This window comes from Corylus avellana, chromosome 8, assembly GCF_965113065.1.
Source record: "Corylus avellana chromosome 8, dhCorAvel1.hap1.2, whole genome shotgun sequence".
NCBI classification, from domain to species: domain Eukaryota; kingdom Viridiplantae; phylum Streptophyta; class Magnoliopsida; order Fagales; family Betulaceae; genus Corylus; species Corylus avellana.
Window position 1 is genome coordinate 7,354,337 of NC_142497.1, and position 15,429 is coordinate 7,369,765.

The 15,429-nt window shown below is 34.0% G+C and overlaps 1 protein-coding gene across 1 annotated transcript; it reads right to left on the bottom strand.

Moving 5' to 3' along the window:
- Positions 1-8,970: 8,970 nt before the first annotated feature.
- On the bottom strand, positions 8,971-15,114 carry TRM11 (tRNA modification 11 protein). Its single transcript, XM_059573991.2, has 6 exons — positions 14,839-15,114; positions 14,535-14,746; positions 11,381-11,698; positions 11,176-11,250; positions 10,797-10,871; positions 8,971-9,763 (listed from the first exon to the last, which is right to left on the bottom strand). The coding sequence occupies exons 1-6, from the start codon at positions 15,035-15,037 to the stop codon at positions 9,206-9,208; spliced, it is 1,437 nt and encodes a 478-aa protein (XP_059429974.2). The 5' UTR covers positions 15,038-15,114; the 3' UTR covers positions 8,971-9,205.
- Between the last annotated feature and the right edge of the window lie 315 nt (positions 15,115-15,429).

Genomic DNA, 15,429 nt, shown 5'->3' on the forward strand with positions numbered 1-15,429 from the left:
AAAAGAAAAATCAATAGTTGATTTTCAATGTTATATTATCTCTGCTAGTTGTATGTATAGTAGGCTACTAAATTGTATATTTTTTTTGTTTTTTTGGCTGAAACTTCTAATATGAGTAATGTTAGAAAAAATCAATGGTATATGATTGCTATATGTCCTTTAATCAACTCTTGTAAAAATAAATAAATAAAATAAGGGCATGGCCTAGTCACCCATGTTTGTCTTTGGATTTTTTGTTAACGCTATACATGAGCATTTTGGGGACTTCACCCCAAAAAGCTTGAGTCATTTTTCGTCATGAAAGGTGAAGAAAGCTAATGGATGGACAAACTAGCTAACGCTTGAAACTTTAGGAGAGTTAATTGTCACTTCTTAAACATTGGAGACAAGATAAAAAAAAAACAATCCAACTTGAGGAGGGGAGTAAATTGTAAAAAAAAAGGCAGAAAGAGCAAGAAATGTCAAAGCTATCTCAAACTGAGTTGACTAGGTAACAAAATGTTGCTTGGTAGCATCTTCATTGTAAAGAAAGAATTACAGCTCATTGGATGTAAAGAAAGAGAAGGTTCCAAGTACGAATTGACCAAAAGGGTTTATAAGAAGGAGCAACAACTAATATCCAAGAACAAGAGAGAATCAAAAGTTTTTAGAAATTAGCTCTTCAATCCAATCAGAAGTTCCAAGAAAGAAGGGATAGGTAGACATTGTAGAGTCTAATATAATACCTTCATCTTCCATATCATAATTAAGTTGATTGAGATCAAAATTCATTGTTGTTGGACCTGTCTGGCTGGCTTCTCCTGGGGATGATGCTATCACAATAATAATTGTTGCTTCTGATTGTCTGTTCTTGTGGATGGATCTTGCAGCCCATTTCCCATCATTTTTATCATGGATCAACCCAACTTCCTCATCAGTTTCTTCAGAATCACTACTCAAAATCTCCATCCAAATCTTGGTTGCGGCTTAATTTCTTCTTTTTCATCTTCTGCTCATCATCATGTTCTTCTGTAGGGACCTCATCAGTACTTTTGATTCCCAACCTCAAGGAAGAAGAACCTCCTCTACCAACTTGAAGCTGCTCATCATTCAGGCTCTGTTTCTCTGCTTCTGAAGCATCAAATCTTTGATCCTTGCCGTCAATCACAGATTGACTAGAAATAAACATCAGATTCTCTGCACCCTCAACTGCACCAGTAGCTTTCCGCCCTCTCTTCCCAGTCTCAGACCAGTTAAAAGAAACATTCTTCAAACATTCAGCGTCGGATTTTGCACATGACAACTCTGAAGAACTATTGTTATCATCACCCACAGAATCTCTTGTAATGGCTTTTAGCTTTCCATTGTCGTCGTCGCCACAATCCAACCTTGCTGATGAAGCCAACTCATTCACATTCTTTTTCTCATCTTCTTCAAACACCTCTTCCTGTTCATCAGTATCTCTTGTAATGGCTTTTAGCTTTCCATTCTCCTCGTCGCCACAATCCAACCTTGCTGATGAAGCCAACCCATTCACATTTTTTTTCTCATCTTCTTCAAACACCTCTTTCTGTTCATCAGTATCTCTTGTAATGGCTTTTAGCTTTCCATTGTCGTCGTCGCCACAATCCAACCTTGCTGATGAAGCCAACCCATTCACATTCTTTTTCTGATCTTCTTCAAACACCTCTTCCTGTTCATCAGTATCTCTTGTAATGGCTTTTAGCTTTCCATTGTCGTCGCCACAATCCAACCTTGCTGATGAAGCCAACTCATTCACATTCTTTTTCTCATCTTCTTCAAACACCTCTTCCTGTTCATCAGTATCTCTTGTAATGGCTTTTAGCTTTCCATTGTCGTCGTCGCCACAATCCAACCTTGCTGCTGAAGCCAACCCATTCACATTCTTTTTCTGATCTTCTTCAAACACCTCTTCCTGTTCATCAGTATCTCTTGTAATGGCTTTTAGCTTTCCATTGTCGTCGCCACAATCCAACCTTGCTGATGAAGCCAACTCATTCACATTCTTTTTCTCATCTTCTTCAAACACCTCTTCCTGTTCATCAGTATCCATCAGGAAAAGAAAGAAAAGGAGCACAAGAAAACAGATTGCAACAGTTGGTGTTCTTGGAAAGAACTGAAAAGAAAGAGATTGGAAAAGTTGGTTAAAAGGAAGAAAGAAAAGAGAGAAAATATGTGCAAATAAGTCAGTCTTCATTAAATTTCCAAGAGTATATGTAACAGATTTCCATTGGCTAAGGCACCATTTTTTCGGTAATGCTATTTAATAGATTGTTATATAATTATTAGACAATAGAGATAATTTAGCAATAAAAAATAGCTTTTAGATCGGTAAGAAATTTGTAAAAAAAAAAAAAAAAAAAAAAAATTCAATGGTTGATTTTCACTATCATATCATCTCAGTTGTATAGTAGTCATATAGCAGTCTACTAAATAGCATTTCTTTTTCTTTTTTGGCTGAGACTTCATTTTCAAATATGAGTAATGCTATTTGATAGATTAATATACGATTGCCATACAACTTGATGATGTAATAATGAAAATCAGCTATTTAATCGGCATTTGTAAAAATAAATAAATAAATAAATAATAAAATCAAAGCCTTTTTTTTTTTTTTTTGGATTTTTTTATGGGATAAATGCAAAATTAGTCCTTGTGGTTTACCTAATTTACAATTAACTCCCCATGGTATCAAAATAAACTCCTTAAATGCTTACTACGTTTTGCTTTTCAGATAATTAAAGCTTGTTTTGTAGCTAATTATAAAGAGAAAAATGTATTAGAAAAAATAAAATAAAAATAAAGAGAAAAATGTAGATTCAATCCTTTTGGTTTACCTGATTTACAATTAACTCATTGTGATATCAAAATGAACTTAAAGGTTCCTGAAGTATGCTAAAAAAATGATTTAGTTCCTAGAGTCAAATTCCATTCACTGACTTAATAGATTCTAATATCATAAAACATTAAAGTCAATATAATTGTGATACTTGTCATATTTAAGTTAGTTTCATACTAAGAGAATTTGTTAAATTAGTGGACGGAATTTGATGGTAGAGACTAAATTATATTTTTGGCATATCTCAGGAACTTTTGAGTTCATTTTGACACCATAGGGAGTTAATTGTAAATTAGGTAAATCACAAGGACTAATTTTGCATTTTACTCAATTATAAAAAATAAAAAATTTTACTTATTAATAACAAATATTGACTTTTTTTCTTCCATTTTTTTTCCCCCATCAACCAAATGCAATTTATTTACATTTATTTATATATCTACTTATCTTTTGCCCATTAAGGGACAATTGAGTTCATACGTCACACGATTGAAGCTAGACTGACTCCTTTCATAATAAAAGGGTGACATTTCCTCTAGGAATTCTTTTCAACCCAAATGACTACTCTAGTCTCTAATTACAGGTGAAGGAGGAATGTTATTTAGCACTTTTTCTGCATTTTTAATTGACGTGCTAACTGCTAACCGTAATCGTCTTAGCGGTTAACCGCAACCGCTAACTGCTAACTGCCTAGTGGTTAACGGTTAGCGGTTAGTAAAATAGATAACTGCCCGCTAACCGCTTTTTCAAAATTGAGCTTTTTCTTGGACCTTTTTGGGCTTTCTTTAGGGCTTTTCAGGACTTTTTGGGCTTCTTTTTTGAGCTTTTTTTTTTTTTTTAGTGTCTTCTTGGGTCCAATTGCTATAAAAAGAGTCCATCTTGAAAAATCAAAAATATTTGACCCAAAGTTTACATTTACTTGTACTTTAAAAAAATTTCCTTAAATATTAAATCATAACCGGTTAACCTTTTTTTTTTTTTTTTTTTTTTTTTTTTTTTTTAAAAAAAACAACATAAAAAAAAAATTAAAAAAATTCAACACAACATATAAAAAAAAGTTCAGAATTCAGACAACTATCACAACATATAATGATAATACATTAATACTTAAATTGTGTTTATAAGTAACACATTAGTCATTGTTTAATCCAATGTCAATTACTTAATTTGATATTATACGAATTATATCATCATTTATGATTAAGTATTGATATTATACATTTATATTATTCATATGCATATGTAGACTTGTATAGACTTATAACATATATAGACTTATAAGTTTATAGCATAATTGGAAATAAGTCTCTAAATATTTAATTGTTGTATTAGTATGAATTTGTATACTTATGAGTTATGTCATATTATATATGTATAATTTGTTATTATATAATCAAATGATTTAATGATCAATTGATTATGTGATATAATCATATAAATTATAGTGATAATATATTAATACTTAAATTGTGATTTAATTATTTTTTAAAAAAATTGTGATTTAATGATTAAGTGATTATATGATATAATCATATAAATTATAGTGATAATATATTAATACTTAAATTGTGATTTAATTATTTTTTAAAAAAATTGTGATTTAATTGTATAAATATTTTTATAATTATAATTATAAAAATATATTATATAAAAAGACGATTAACGGTTACGGTTAGTAAACCCAATAACCACTAACCGCTAGGTGGTTATAGCGGTTAACCGGTTAGCGGTTAATACAGTTAAGCGGTTAAGCGGTTAGAAACCGCCCGCATTGACACCCCTAGACGTGGCATGCTCAATTCATCGTTGACTTTTATTTTATTTTTCTTGTGTTTTTTAATTAAGATTGTTATAAGGGTTGATTGAGCATGTCACTTCAACTGAGAACGCTAAATAGCATATCTCCAAGTGAAATATGTAGTATCTTTCTTTTACTTCTTTACTTATTCATTGGTTGGATGATTATGCTATACACGCTCATTTTCACATTCTTTGATGTAACTTTTAAAATTTATATTATATCAAAATTCAATAGTGATTTTAAAAGTCACGTTAAGGAGCGTGAATGTGAGAGTTTTACCGTAAAAGTGTGTGTAGCATTTCTCTAAATACAAAGCAATACCTGCATATATAGGTGGTGGGAATTTGCCTTGAAATGCAATTACAAGAGCACAATTATGTGAGCTAAGGTCACATTAGCTAGTACTTTGAATCTTTCCTTTCCCCTCCTTTTGGAACCAATTAGCATGAGCATCTAATATCTCCACCTAATTAATTAAGAATCAAAGAAAAGAAAATATGATCTGCTTCCCCTTCTCAACATCAATGACTTGATCATCATAAAATAATTTGACCAGGTAACAAAATGTGGCCTCCTAACATCTTCATTATTTTATGCTCACTTGGGTATTTTATATATATATATATAATTGAATTCCAAATAAGAAGCAGAAATCCAAGAAAGTAATTCCTAAATGATACGAATTGACCAAAAGGGTTTAAGAAGATGCATAAAAAGTGATCACAAAAACACACAGGCTCCAAATATGAATTGGCCAAAAGGGTTTAAGGAGAAGCAACAACTAGAATCCAAGAACAGGGGAGAGACATAATTAGATATGAGAATTAAATTTAACTCCTGAATCTAATCAAATTCCAGTTAAATAAGCAAACTCATCTAGGAATTGAATTGAGCAAAGGGTTTAAGAAGTAGCCACAACTAAAACCCAAGAAAAAAAAAAAAAGACACAAAAAATTCAAAGAAATTGTACATGCTATAGCTAGCTGCAGGAAGATATATGCATGAACAGAGAATTTTCTATCAGGCCTGATTGAAGGAAGGGAGACTCAATCTATACCTTCATCTTCCATATCATAAGGTTGATTGAGATCAAAATCCATTCTTCTTACTTCTCCTCCTGGTGTCTTATTGCTTTCTTTACCCTCATCATCATCAATTCTGAAGGTATCTGCAAATGCTGCAACAGCATTTGTTTCTTCTAATTCTCTGTTCTTCTTGTTGTCTTTGTTGTGGATGGATCTGTGACCTCCCAAGCCTTGGAAAGTCCCAAAGGATCTATCACAAGTGCTGCATTTATAAGCTTCAGCCGCGGCTTTCTGCATATTTTTATCATCAATCAAGCCAATTTCTTCAGTTTCAGAATCTCTCAACTTCTCCATCCAACACTTGGCTTTCTTCTTGCTCATCTTCCTTTTACCTGCCTGCTGCTCATGCTCTCCATTAGCCATTAAAACGAGAATCTCAGCGGCCGCAACAGCTCCGGTACTCTTCCGCCGCCGCCTCTCCGTCTTAGACCAGCTAGAAACAGACTTCAGCGGATCAGAACGTGTCAATTGCACACCATTGTCAGCATCAACCACAGAGCTTTTTCTGTGGGGAGAGTGCAGGGGAGGTTGAATTCCCCTCCAATCTCTATCTGGGTGAGCTCTCATGTGCCCAAACAAAGAATTCATGGAAGGGAAATCCTTGTTACATATACAGCATTCCATCTTGGTGACATGTTGTTTTTTGTTCTTTATGGTAGGCCCTGCAACTTTCTTAGCCTGAAAGTGAGATCTTCTGTGGCCTCCCAAAGCCTTTCCGCCGACAAATGTTTTCCCACAAAGGTCGCACACACGTATATCCTGATGATCTCTTTCCCTTATACCACCCTTTGGCTTTCCATCTTCCCCACAATCCAACCCCTTCACATTCTCCATCTCTTCAAAGGGTACGTGATAATCTTCTTCAAACACCTCTTCCACCGAAAAAAATAAAATAAAATAAGTTGGGATTCTCAAAAGAACTCAAAAGAAAGAGATTGGAAAAAGGTTTGAAGTTGGAAGAAGGAGATAGTGGTAAGAGAAGAAGATTGGTTTGTGAAGAGAATCTGTGGGAAAATATGTGCAAATAAGATGGTCTTCATTGAATTTCCAAAAGTATATATAATAGATTTCTATTGCTCTGCCAGAGCTCTTGGGCTTCTGTTTCCATAAGGTATGCCATTTTTTTCCGGCACCCGCAATAATAACATTTAAAGCTATTTACATATATACTTCTTCTTCTTTTATTTATTTATTTATTATTATTTTATTATTTTTTATTTTTCCACCTTGCCTATCGAAATTCTTAGATCAATATAGATAAAATTTTCACCCTTCATAAAATGCCATAATTAATTAATAATAACTTTCTTTTGCTACATCATTCATATAGCTTAGCAAGGAGTAATGTGCACTTAAATTTCCCTTCTTTACATAAAATGTAATAAGGTAAATAGTTTTTCTTTGCTAAATCATAGAGATGGGAGCAATTTAATTTAATATAGTATTATACAACTGCCATACATGTAACTTGACGCTGTAACACTGAAACTCAACCCTTCGATTAGCACTTGTAAAAAATAAAACAAATCAAGGATTGCATTTACTGCACGCTATTATAATTGTATGAAAATCGTATAGCAGTCTAATAAATAGCTTATTAAAGAGAAGTTTGACTCATTTGCAAGAACAAGTATTGACCACAAAACTTTCAATTTTTGTGTCAATCTAAGAGTCCTATAAGTAACAACTAAAAGTCTCAGTTTTAATTTTATTGGTCTCTATTCGTTTCCGCTGCTCAAACAAATCAATTCTTAAAGAAACTTGTTATATTATATATACATTTTTTGTGCGTTCTACAGATTCAATAGTTGATTAAAAAAAGAGTTGATCGTTTCTCCTTAAATTTTTAAATCGGGTAACTAATTAGGTTTCAAATATACCATATCCTATGCAAACTTACACTAATTGTTCTTCCATTCAAAAAAAAAAAAAAAAAAAAAAAAAAAAAAAAAGAAAAAAGACAAAAAAGGAGAAAATGCACTTTATGAATGTTGGAAACTAGTATTAAATGTTTTTTTTTAAAATGATTTTCTTTTAATAGAATGATGTGAAAGCTCTCTTATTTATACACAGTCCCATGTGTTTGGCATGGAGAAAATACAGAATTTTTGTGTAATTTTTCCAAATAATTTCTTTCTCCCTAACAAATTTTATCAGAGAATCTTATCTAAAGATTTGAAATTTAGTTTTTCAAATCCTTAAAACTCCAGAATTCGATCTAGATAATATTTCCCATAGTTTTTGAATGTATTCGCTCAATATTTTGTTTAGATTTACCATGGAGACATTATTTCTTACTATCTTTTTTTATGTGTAAATCCTATACTCAATCAAAAACCTCTTATAAAAAATAGGAAAAATACTATGTGTTCTTCTAGTGTTCTCCTGGTGTCTTCTCAATTGTGATGTGGCTTTTAAAATCAAGAAAAAAAAAAAAATTCAACAAATAAATGGACTGAAGGGACAAGAAAGAGAGGGTGGAGGAAGAACTGCCGCAGGAGGAACACAAGTAATAGATCATGAGCTCATTATTTTCGTTCAATTTTTTGAGTTTGAATCTCACTGCTAATTTGCATTGATATCCTTTTTTTTTTTTTTTTTATCCAAAAAGAAAACGTTGGGGAAGGAAGATTTTAGTCACAAATGTGCTTTTGCTGACCAAATAACGGAATAGTTGAGAACCCATGAAATTTTATTTAGGGCTGACAATTTTTAATATGACTCACGAATTCAACTTGAAATTAACAGGTTAGGGTTGAGGGTTTTGACTCGTTTAATTAAATGGGTTGAATTGAGGTTAACTTATATAGTCTTATACATATGACTCGATATGACTCAAACCCAACACATGATATTTAAGGCTGTTAATTTTTTAGATGACCAACAAACCCAATACAAAATTAGAGAGTCAAGGTTAAAAGGGTATGACTCGTTTAATTATATGAGTTGAGTTAAAATTGACCTATATAATCTTATACTCATGCCTCAACACTACCAAAACCGACACCCAAACACAAATTACCCCTCCTAGTTTTATCATGTGGATGAGGGTTAAGTGGTGGTGTAGTTTTTTTTACAGCACCTGTAGTTTTTTCAAGGGTCCAATTAAATTTCAAGTGTTCCATGAGAAGGAGAGTAAAATTCAATCTGAACTCTTAAAAAACTACAATATAGGTGTTGTAATTTTTTTTATAGAAATAAGAAGCTGTCGATTAGCTGAATTTTAAAATTTAAAAACAAGCAGAAGTGCGTCATATTGGATCTAATTATCATGGTAAAAGGTAAATAAACATAAAAGGAGGAAAAACAACAAGGCATTCAATACTAGCTCCAACTGATCCTTGAACAGTTCTCTCTCTCTCTCTCTCTCTCTCTCTCTCTCTCCGCTCTATGAGGGATACATGGATAGCCACAAAAATGTAACCCTAGAGGCATAATTGCCCAAACTAAACAGCCTATAAAAGCAGCCACATTTCAAGCCTAAACGTATTTTCCCCTATATTTTGGCTTTGCTTCTAAACTTGATTTAGAATCATTGCCGGCAGTTGACTGAGGATCGGCGGTGGGACTGAAAAGTGCAGAATGAAGATTACCATCTTCTAACCACTTGAGATGGTTCTCCCTGAACTCTATATGTTGTAACCGAGCTGTCTCTGCAATTTCCTGTGTGTAGCTACTTATCTTCACCATGGTAAGTAATACGCGGCTGTATCGTGAGCTTAGTATCTGCTCAGAAGTAGCAATGAGTTTGAAACATGGATGCTCTGGGAAATGGTTTTCTACATGATCATCATCTCTTAATACAGGGTAAAAGAAAACAAGCCTGCCACCCATTCGAAGCATCTTAGCAGCAAGGTCGAGCAAATCATGGACGCACTCAGCTAAGCAGTAAGATGCAGTGGATGGTATATGGTCTGTCCTCTTGTCGTCGGGAACTGTATAAGGGTCCACAGTCCCCTTCAGCAACTTCCGGCCACCAGATTTACGTCCACCAGCACGAACTCCGTAAGGGGGGTCACAGATTATTGCATCGAATACCTAAAAGCAAAAACATATGAATCAGCATAGAGGATGTGGCAAACTAAATGGAAAATCAAAATGACGGTGAAAGGGATTCCTTGTAGAATGTAAAATCACGCTAAGAAGCAATAATTGAAAGAGAAAGCTATCAACCCGGTATAAATGCAGGAAAATGAACGTTTGTAAAAAACAAAGAACCTCGAGTTTTTTCATCTCAGAAGCTGAAAAACCATCAGCAATAACAACAGCAACATATTCCAATGCATACATCGGTGCACAAATGCATACAATTTGATACACATTCAATCAGAACATGTGTTTCACTGGTCATTGACATTCCTCAACCACTAGATCAGTGGGCAATTCAAAACATGCTCATCTCCTGGTTGAAACTACAAATTTTATGAATTTCTCACTGCAAAAGTTATAAACAAATGTTTTTCACTTTCAAATTCTTGACAACACTACCAGTTCTCTTTTTTTTCGTCATAGTTATTCATTTAGCCAACTCCAATTAATTGGTGTCTGAATAGTTGTCTGTATCCTATATCCATGCTAGTGTTTCCTAGATAAAAAGGTCAATTCCATTGTACTCTAGCAGATGATGCATCAAACAAAGAAAGAATAAAGTCAAAATAAACAGATACAAGAGGAAAACTGGAAACTACAGGGAAAAAGGCCCAACCATTTTTGTTTTATGTGAACCTTTTTGAAGCACAAGCCTGCTTACTAAAGGAGGTTCTTATCTTTGTCTTGACAACAACAGAAATAATAAATAAGGTAACTACAAGGTTGATGATGCCCTTGGATAATGTCCTTCTATTGTTGTAGCATGCTCATATTTTTCAGTCAAGTGGATATTTAAATAATAATAATAGAAGGAAAAGGGATAACAATAACAATAGAACAATTCAAAACTTATAACAGCATAGCGAAAAAAAAATAGATCAAGGATGGCTTTCAGAAAGAACAAATGTATGAATTAATAACAGAAAACAAACATAGTAGTGTCTTAAGTACAAGAAGAAAAAGAAATTTTGAAAGAGATGACCTCTTTCAATCCAGGACGCCATGGAGGAAGGTTATTATCTGCCCTCAACAGAGCAACTGGCATTGGTAACCCATACTGCAAAAATACAAGAATTAATTACAGCTGTAAGCAGTTTTTCTGCAGCAAAGGGACAACAAACCATAAATTCCCTAAAGTCCTAGTAATTTTTTAAATCCCAAGAATAGGATTGGCTAGAATTATAGGACTAAAAAGTAAACAGCCTCGTAATTGATTTTTTCATCACTTCAGGGAGTTTCAAAATACAAATTTATTTTTTATTTTTTTAGTTGTCCGCTGCTGATAATGGAAACTATTATGAATGTACTTATGTGAAAACATATTCCAAACAAAAAATTTCAATCTTATAAAGCCCATTCACCTGCTTAAAATTGCTCCAAACATTACAATCAGGGCCTCGCCCATCACGTACTACCCTAATGTCAATGTCTGCACCCTGAACAATTTACGTTAGTTCATACTAAAAGAAAGTTATTTACGCAAATAATTCAAATGAATCCTCCAAAGAAATAGTATCAGGTGTACAAAGATTCTCAATTCAAATAAAAAGAAAAAAAAATGCAAACCATTGTCATTGCTCCAAAGTGAGCTGCAGCAATAAGAATGCTACCGGTGCCAACAAAGGGGTCATAGACAAGTTTTCCTCGTGTGGCTAACGCTTGGTTGGCCATTAAGAAAGCCATTTCTGCATCCATGGCTGTCGGGCCAAGATAAGTGCGGCTTTTTAACTGATATGTTGGCAAAAGCTTCCTATCAGCACCACCAACCTCCCGACCAAAAAAGATTCTCCTTTGGGAAACTGGCGGAAGCCCATTATTGACTCCATAGTCATCAATTTCCATGAGCCAAAACTTATGGTCTGGATTTTTCAAATTAGCTCGACCCTGCAGCACACAGTAACAATGACAAAAGACCACATAAATATCAAATTCTCTGAGTTTGAGCAATGTGAATTACAAGAGTAAGGTTACAAAAGAAGCATCATGAAATTTCCTCTGCTCAAAATAAATTTTCTCTTCCTTTCTCCTTCAAGGATTGAACCCAAGTGCAACTAGTGATCCATTAACTGAATCGGCATTCCACTATGGCATTACCTGTGTAAGTAAGCTGCTTCTTTCATTTTTATTCATTGTCTTTTCCAGACAGCCGCCTATGATTGTCTTTATATTACTAGATATCATGATTTTCTTAATCTTTTTTCTTTATCTGATAAGGTGTTTCTCTTGTATATTTCCTGAGTACTTGGGTTGTGTCTCTTCATTTTTAATGAAATTTCAATTATATATATATATATATATATATATATATATATATATATATAAACAAAATTATGCTTAATACACATCTAGTAAATATTCATACAAAACACTTTAAAGTACATAAAGTTCTTTTTATCTGTCGACTTTTTTTCCCTAAAATTATGTAGCCAATTTTAACCAACTATCAAGACATTTATTGCTACTTATCAAAAAAAAAAAAAAAAAACTTATTAGCAATCAAAACCATATCTAAAATTTTCCTCCCTTCAATTGATACATTTTGGGGGTCTAATGAAATATTTCCCAATACCTTCTTCAACTTATTTGTCAAAACCTTGGCTATAAGCTTTATATCAACTCTTAGATTAGTCTCCTTGCAACAAATACATTTTAGGAGTGGGACTCCATCTTGCTAATCACCCTATTTAACCTTTTTTTTTTTTGGATAAGTAATCGCAAGTTTATTAAAAATAAAAAGCGCAAAGACACAACTCATGTACATATGATGTATACAAGTAGGGCTGGCAAAACAGGTACCTATTTATTCTATGCATGTAACTATTCTTTATGACACCTAAATGAACCTTATTATAAAAAAAATGCATAAGATAAATGGGTCGTAAACAAGTTATGACAGATACCTGTTTTGCCAGCACTATTACAAGAGAGACACCTAACTAAAATAATAAAAAATATCTAGAAAAACTTAAAAGATAGAAATATTTAAATCAAAGACAGGAGCCCAATGGTAAAGTGTCTTAAAGAAAAAAGCCTTTAATTCCACCGATGTTCGCTCATGGTCCTCAAAGTTCTTATCATTTCTTTCCCTCCAAAGACACCACATAAGGCAAGACAGTATCATCTCCCATACTGCATCAAACTGAAGCCTACCAACTAGCCCTCTCCAGTATGCGAAAAGGTCTACCACTCAAATATGCATAACCCAAATCAGCCCTATGCTGTTGAAGATAGTGTTCCAAAGAGAACTGGCAATCTCAATATTCTTACACATGCAGCAACAATCAACTACAATGATATGCCTATTCTTAAGGTTGTCCATGGAGAGGATTTTCCTTAATGCAGCCAACCAAGCAAAGAACACCACCATCAAAAGAACCTATTTCGCCAAATACTCCTCCAAGGAAAATGAGTACTGTCATGGGGAACAAGGACATTATGATAGAACATCGAACAACCCTCTCTTGGACCCTATTTAACCTATTAGCTAGTGCTTTACACGATAAAATGTTTATAAAAGCACCCATCAAGGTAATTGGCATCAAAACGTTATAAGCTCCTGTGCAACAAAAGAAGCATTTAAGCTCTCTTAGAAACATCATATGAGGAGACTCCATCCTCCGATGGTTTTACCATGGTTTATGGGGAATGGTATAAGAAGATTTTATGAGGAGTGTCCCCACCACTTCTTCCTCTGCATCCAATCTCTCTAGCCATGCACAATTCTTAGCATCCAAGGTGAAAATTGTGAACTATCCACTCAAAGCCTCAACACCATATGCTCTAAATATTGCTCTTTGTGAAATATGACAATCCGTCAATCCCTTGACTCCAGCTTTCTTAGTTAAGAGAATATTGTCAATAATTTTTTTTTTTTTTTTTTATTTTGATCAGTGAATATTGTCAATAATGAGATCCCCTAATTTTTTTTTTGATAAGTAAATAATGAGATCCCCTAATGAACTTAGATTAAAAAAAAAAAGGCTCTAAGTTAAAAAGCTTGGGGAAAAAAGGGAAAAGAAAGAGACTAGCACTTTAAAACTTCTATACCATATCAGAAACTTCAATCCCCCTTTCTCCCTCTCAGTTAACTGACAGAACTTTGAAGTCCATATCCCATCAATTTCAACGAAGAAAGCCGATAGACATCACGGCATCACGGGTAATCCTTCCATGTACAGAGCATTCACATATATTACTTCTGGCATCATCCAAATATTACAACTTTTTGCGCTAGTCAAGCAGCCACCTAAAAGCTCATAGGAAAAAAAATGTGATACAAAGATATGCTAGTTCCAATCTTATTCTCTAGAAAAGGAGGGTCATTTGGAGGCTGCCTTTCTATCCAAGTTCAAATGGTTTACCATCAAAACCCACAAAATCAAGCATACAACTCAAGGTCTTAACGCCCATGCAATTTCAGCTGCAAGAATAAAGTAGAGCACCCCTTCCCCCCTTCCCCTGTTGTTGCGCAGAAATAAAAAAATAATAGTAATAATAATAAAAAATAAAACATATTCTTGTGGATAATACTTCTTTATATATATATATATATATATATATATATATATAAGTATCGATAATACTTCAATTGCAGATATTTACTGATAAATTAGCACTGGTTTCAGAAACTTAAGCTAATTGGAAATAGAGAATTAAATCAGTTAATTATCATTGTAACATGTATAAAAGGTAGAAAATCCGAATTAACAAAGGATCATACCTTGAAAGGAATGTAAGCAAGCCCCTTAATCCGGTCATTTTGCTCTTGGAAGCTAATGACCTTCCCGAAGCAATCAACAGTAATTTTGAAGGTGCTTCCAGATTCCAAGTATGGCTGCTTCCTCTCATCCGGATAGCTTCTAATAGACTCCTCCAGCTCCTCATAGCTTCCCCCTTCTCCCCAAAGCTCATAGATTCCCTTCACAAGTATACCTACAAAATTACCAAGCCAAAAGATTATCAGCCTAAGCGTTTCAAAGCGCTTTAAAAAGGAAAACAAACAGCTGGTGTGTTGTGTGGAGTACTTCGATTGGCGATGTCGCGAGCGGCCGCCTCGGAAGGGAGATTGACGAAATGGAAAGGCGTGTCCGGGTGGTGCTGCTCGGGAAGCCTCCACTCCAACGACCTGTCGTCTCCGCGTGCTCCGAAGAGCTCCGCCAGAGACTCCACCTCCGTTTTCCGGTAATCTAGCAGCCTGTGGTAGAACGCGCACAGATACCACATTCTGTTGCTTCTTCTCCGTCGTCGTTTTCTTTGCTGAATGTTTCGTACTAAGGCGAAACCCGAAAACCCAAAACCCTGCTGGGAGTGGCTGAAGCTGCTTGAGTTATGATCCAACGACACCGTTTTGACAAAATTTTAATTTCTTTTTCTTTTTCAGATGGGATTTTACCAAAACTTGCAATGAAATAGATATTTTGTTATTTGGATGTGCCACTATTATTATGAATAATTATTTTTTAGGAGCAGCTATTCTCCTAAAATAAAGAATACATATTCATTTGAAAGTAGTAGGAAAATGTTTCCCAAAAATGGAACAGCATTAAAAATAATATCCTAAAATATCATTCATCATTTTCATTCTCAAATCTTTTGGAATGGTCGCACCACCTCCA

Coding starts and splice junctions, on each gene's coding strand:
- TRM11 (XM_059573991.2), bottom strand. CDS start 15,037: ATGTGGTATCTGTGCGCGTTCTACCACAGGCTGCTAGATTACCGGAAA. Junction 11,699..14,534: donor TTGCTTACATTCCTTTCAAG/GTATGATCCTTT, acceptor TGTGTGCTGCAG/GGTCGAGCTAATTTGAAAAA. Junction 10,872..11,175: donor TTTGGAGCAATTTTAAGCAG/GTGAATGGGCTT, acceptor GTATTTTTGCAG/TATGGGTTACCAATGCCAGT.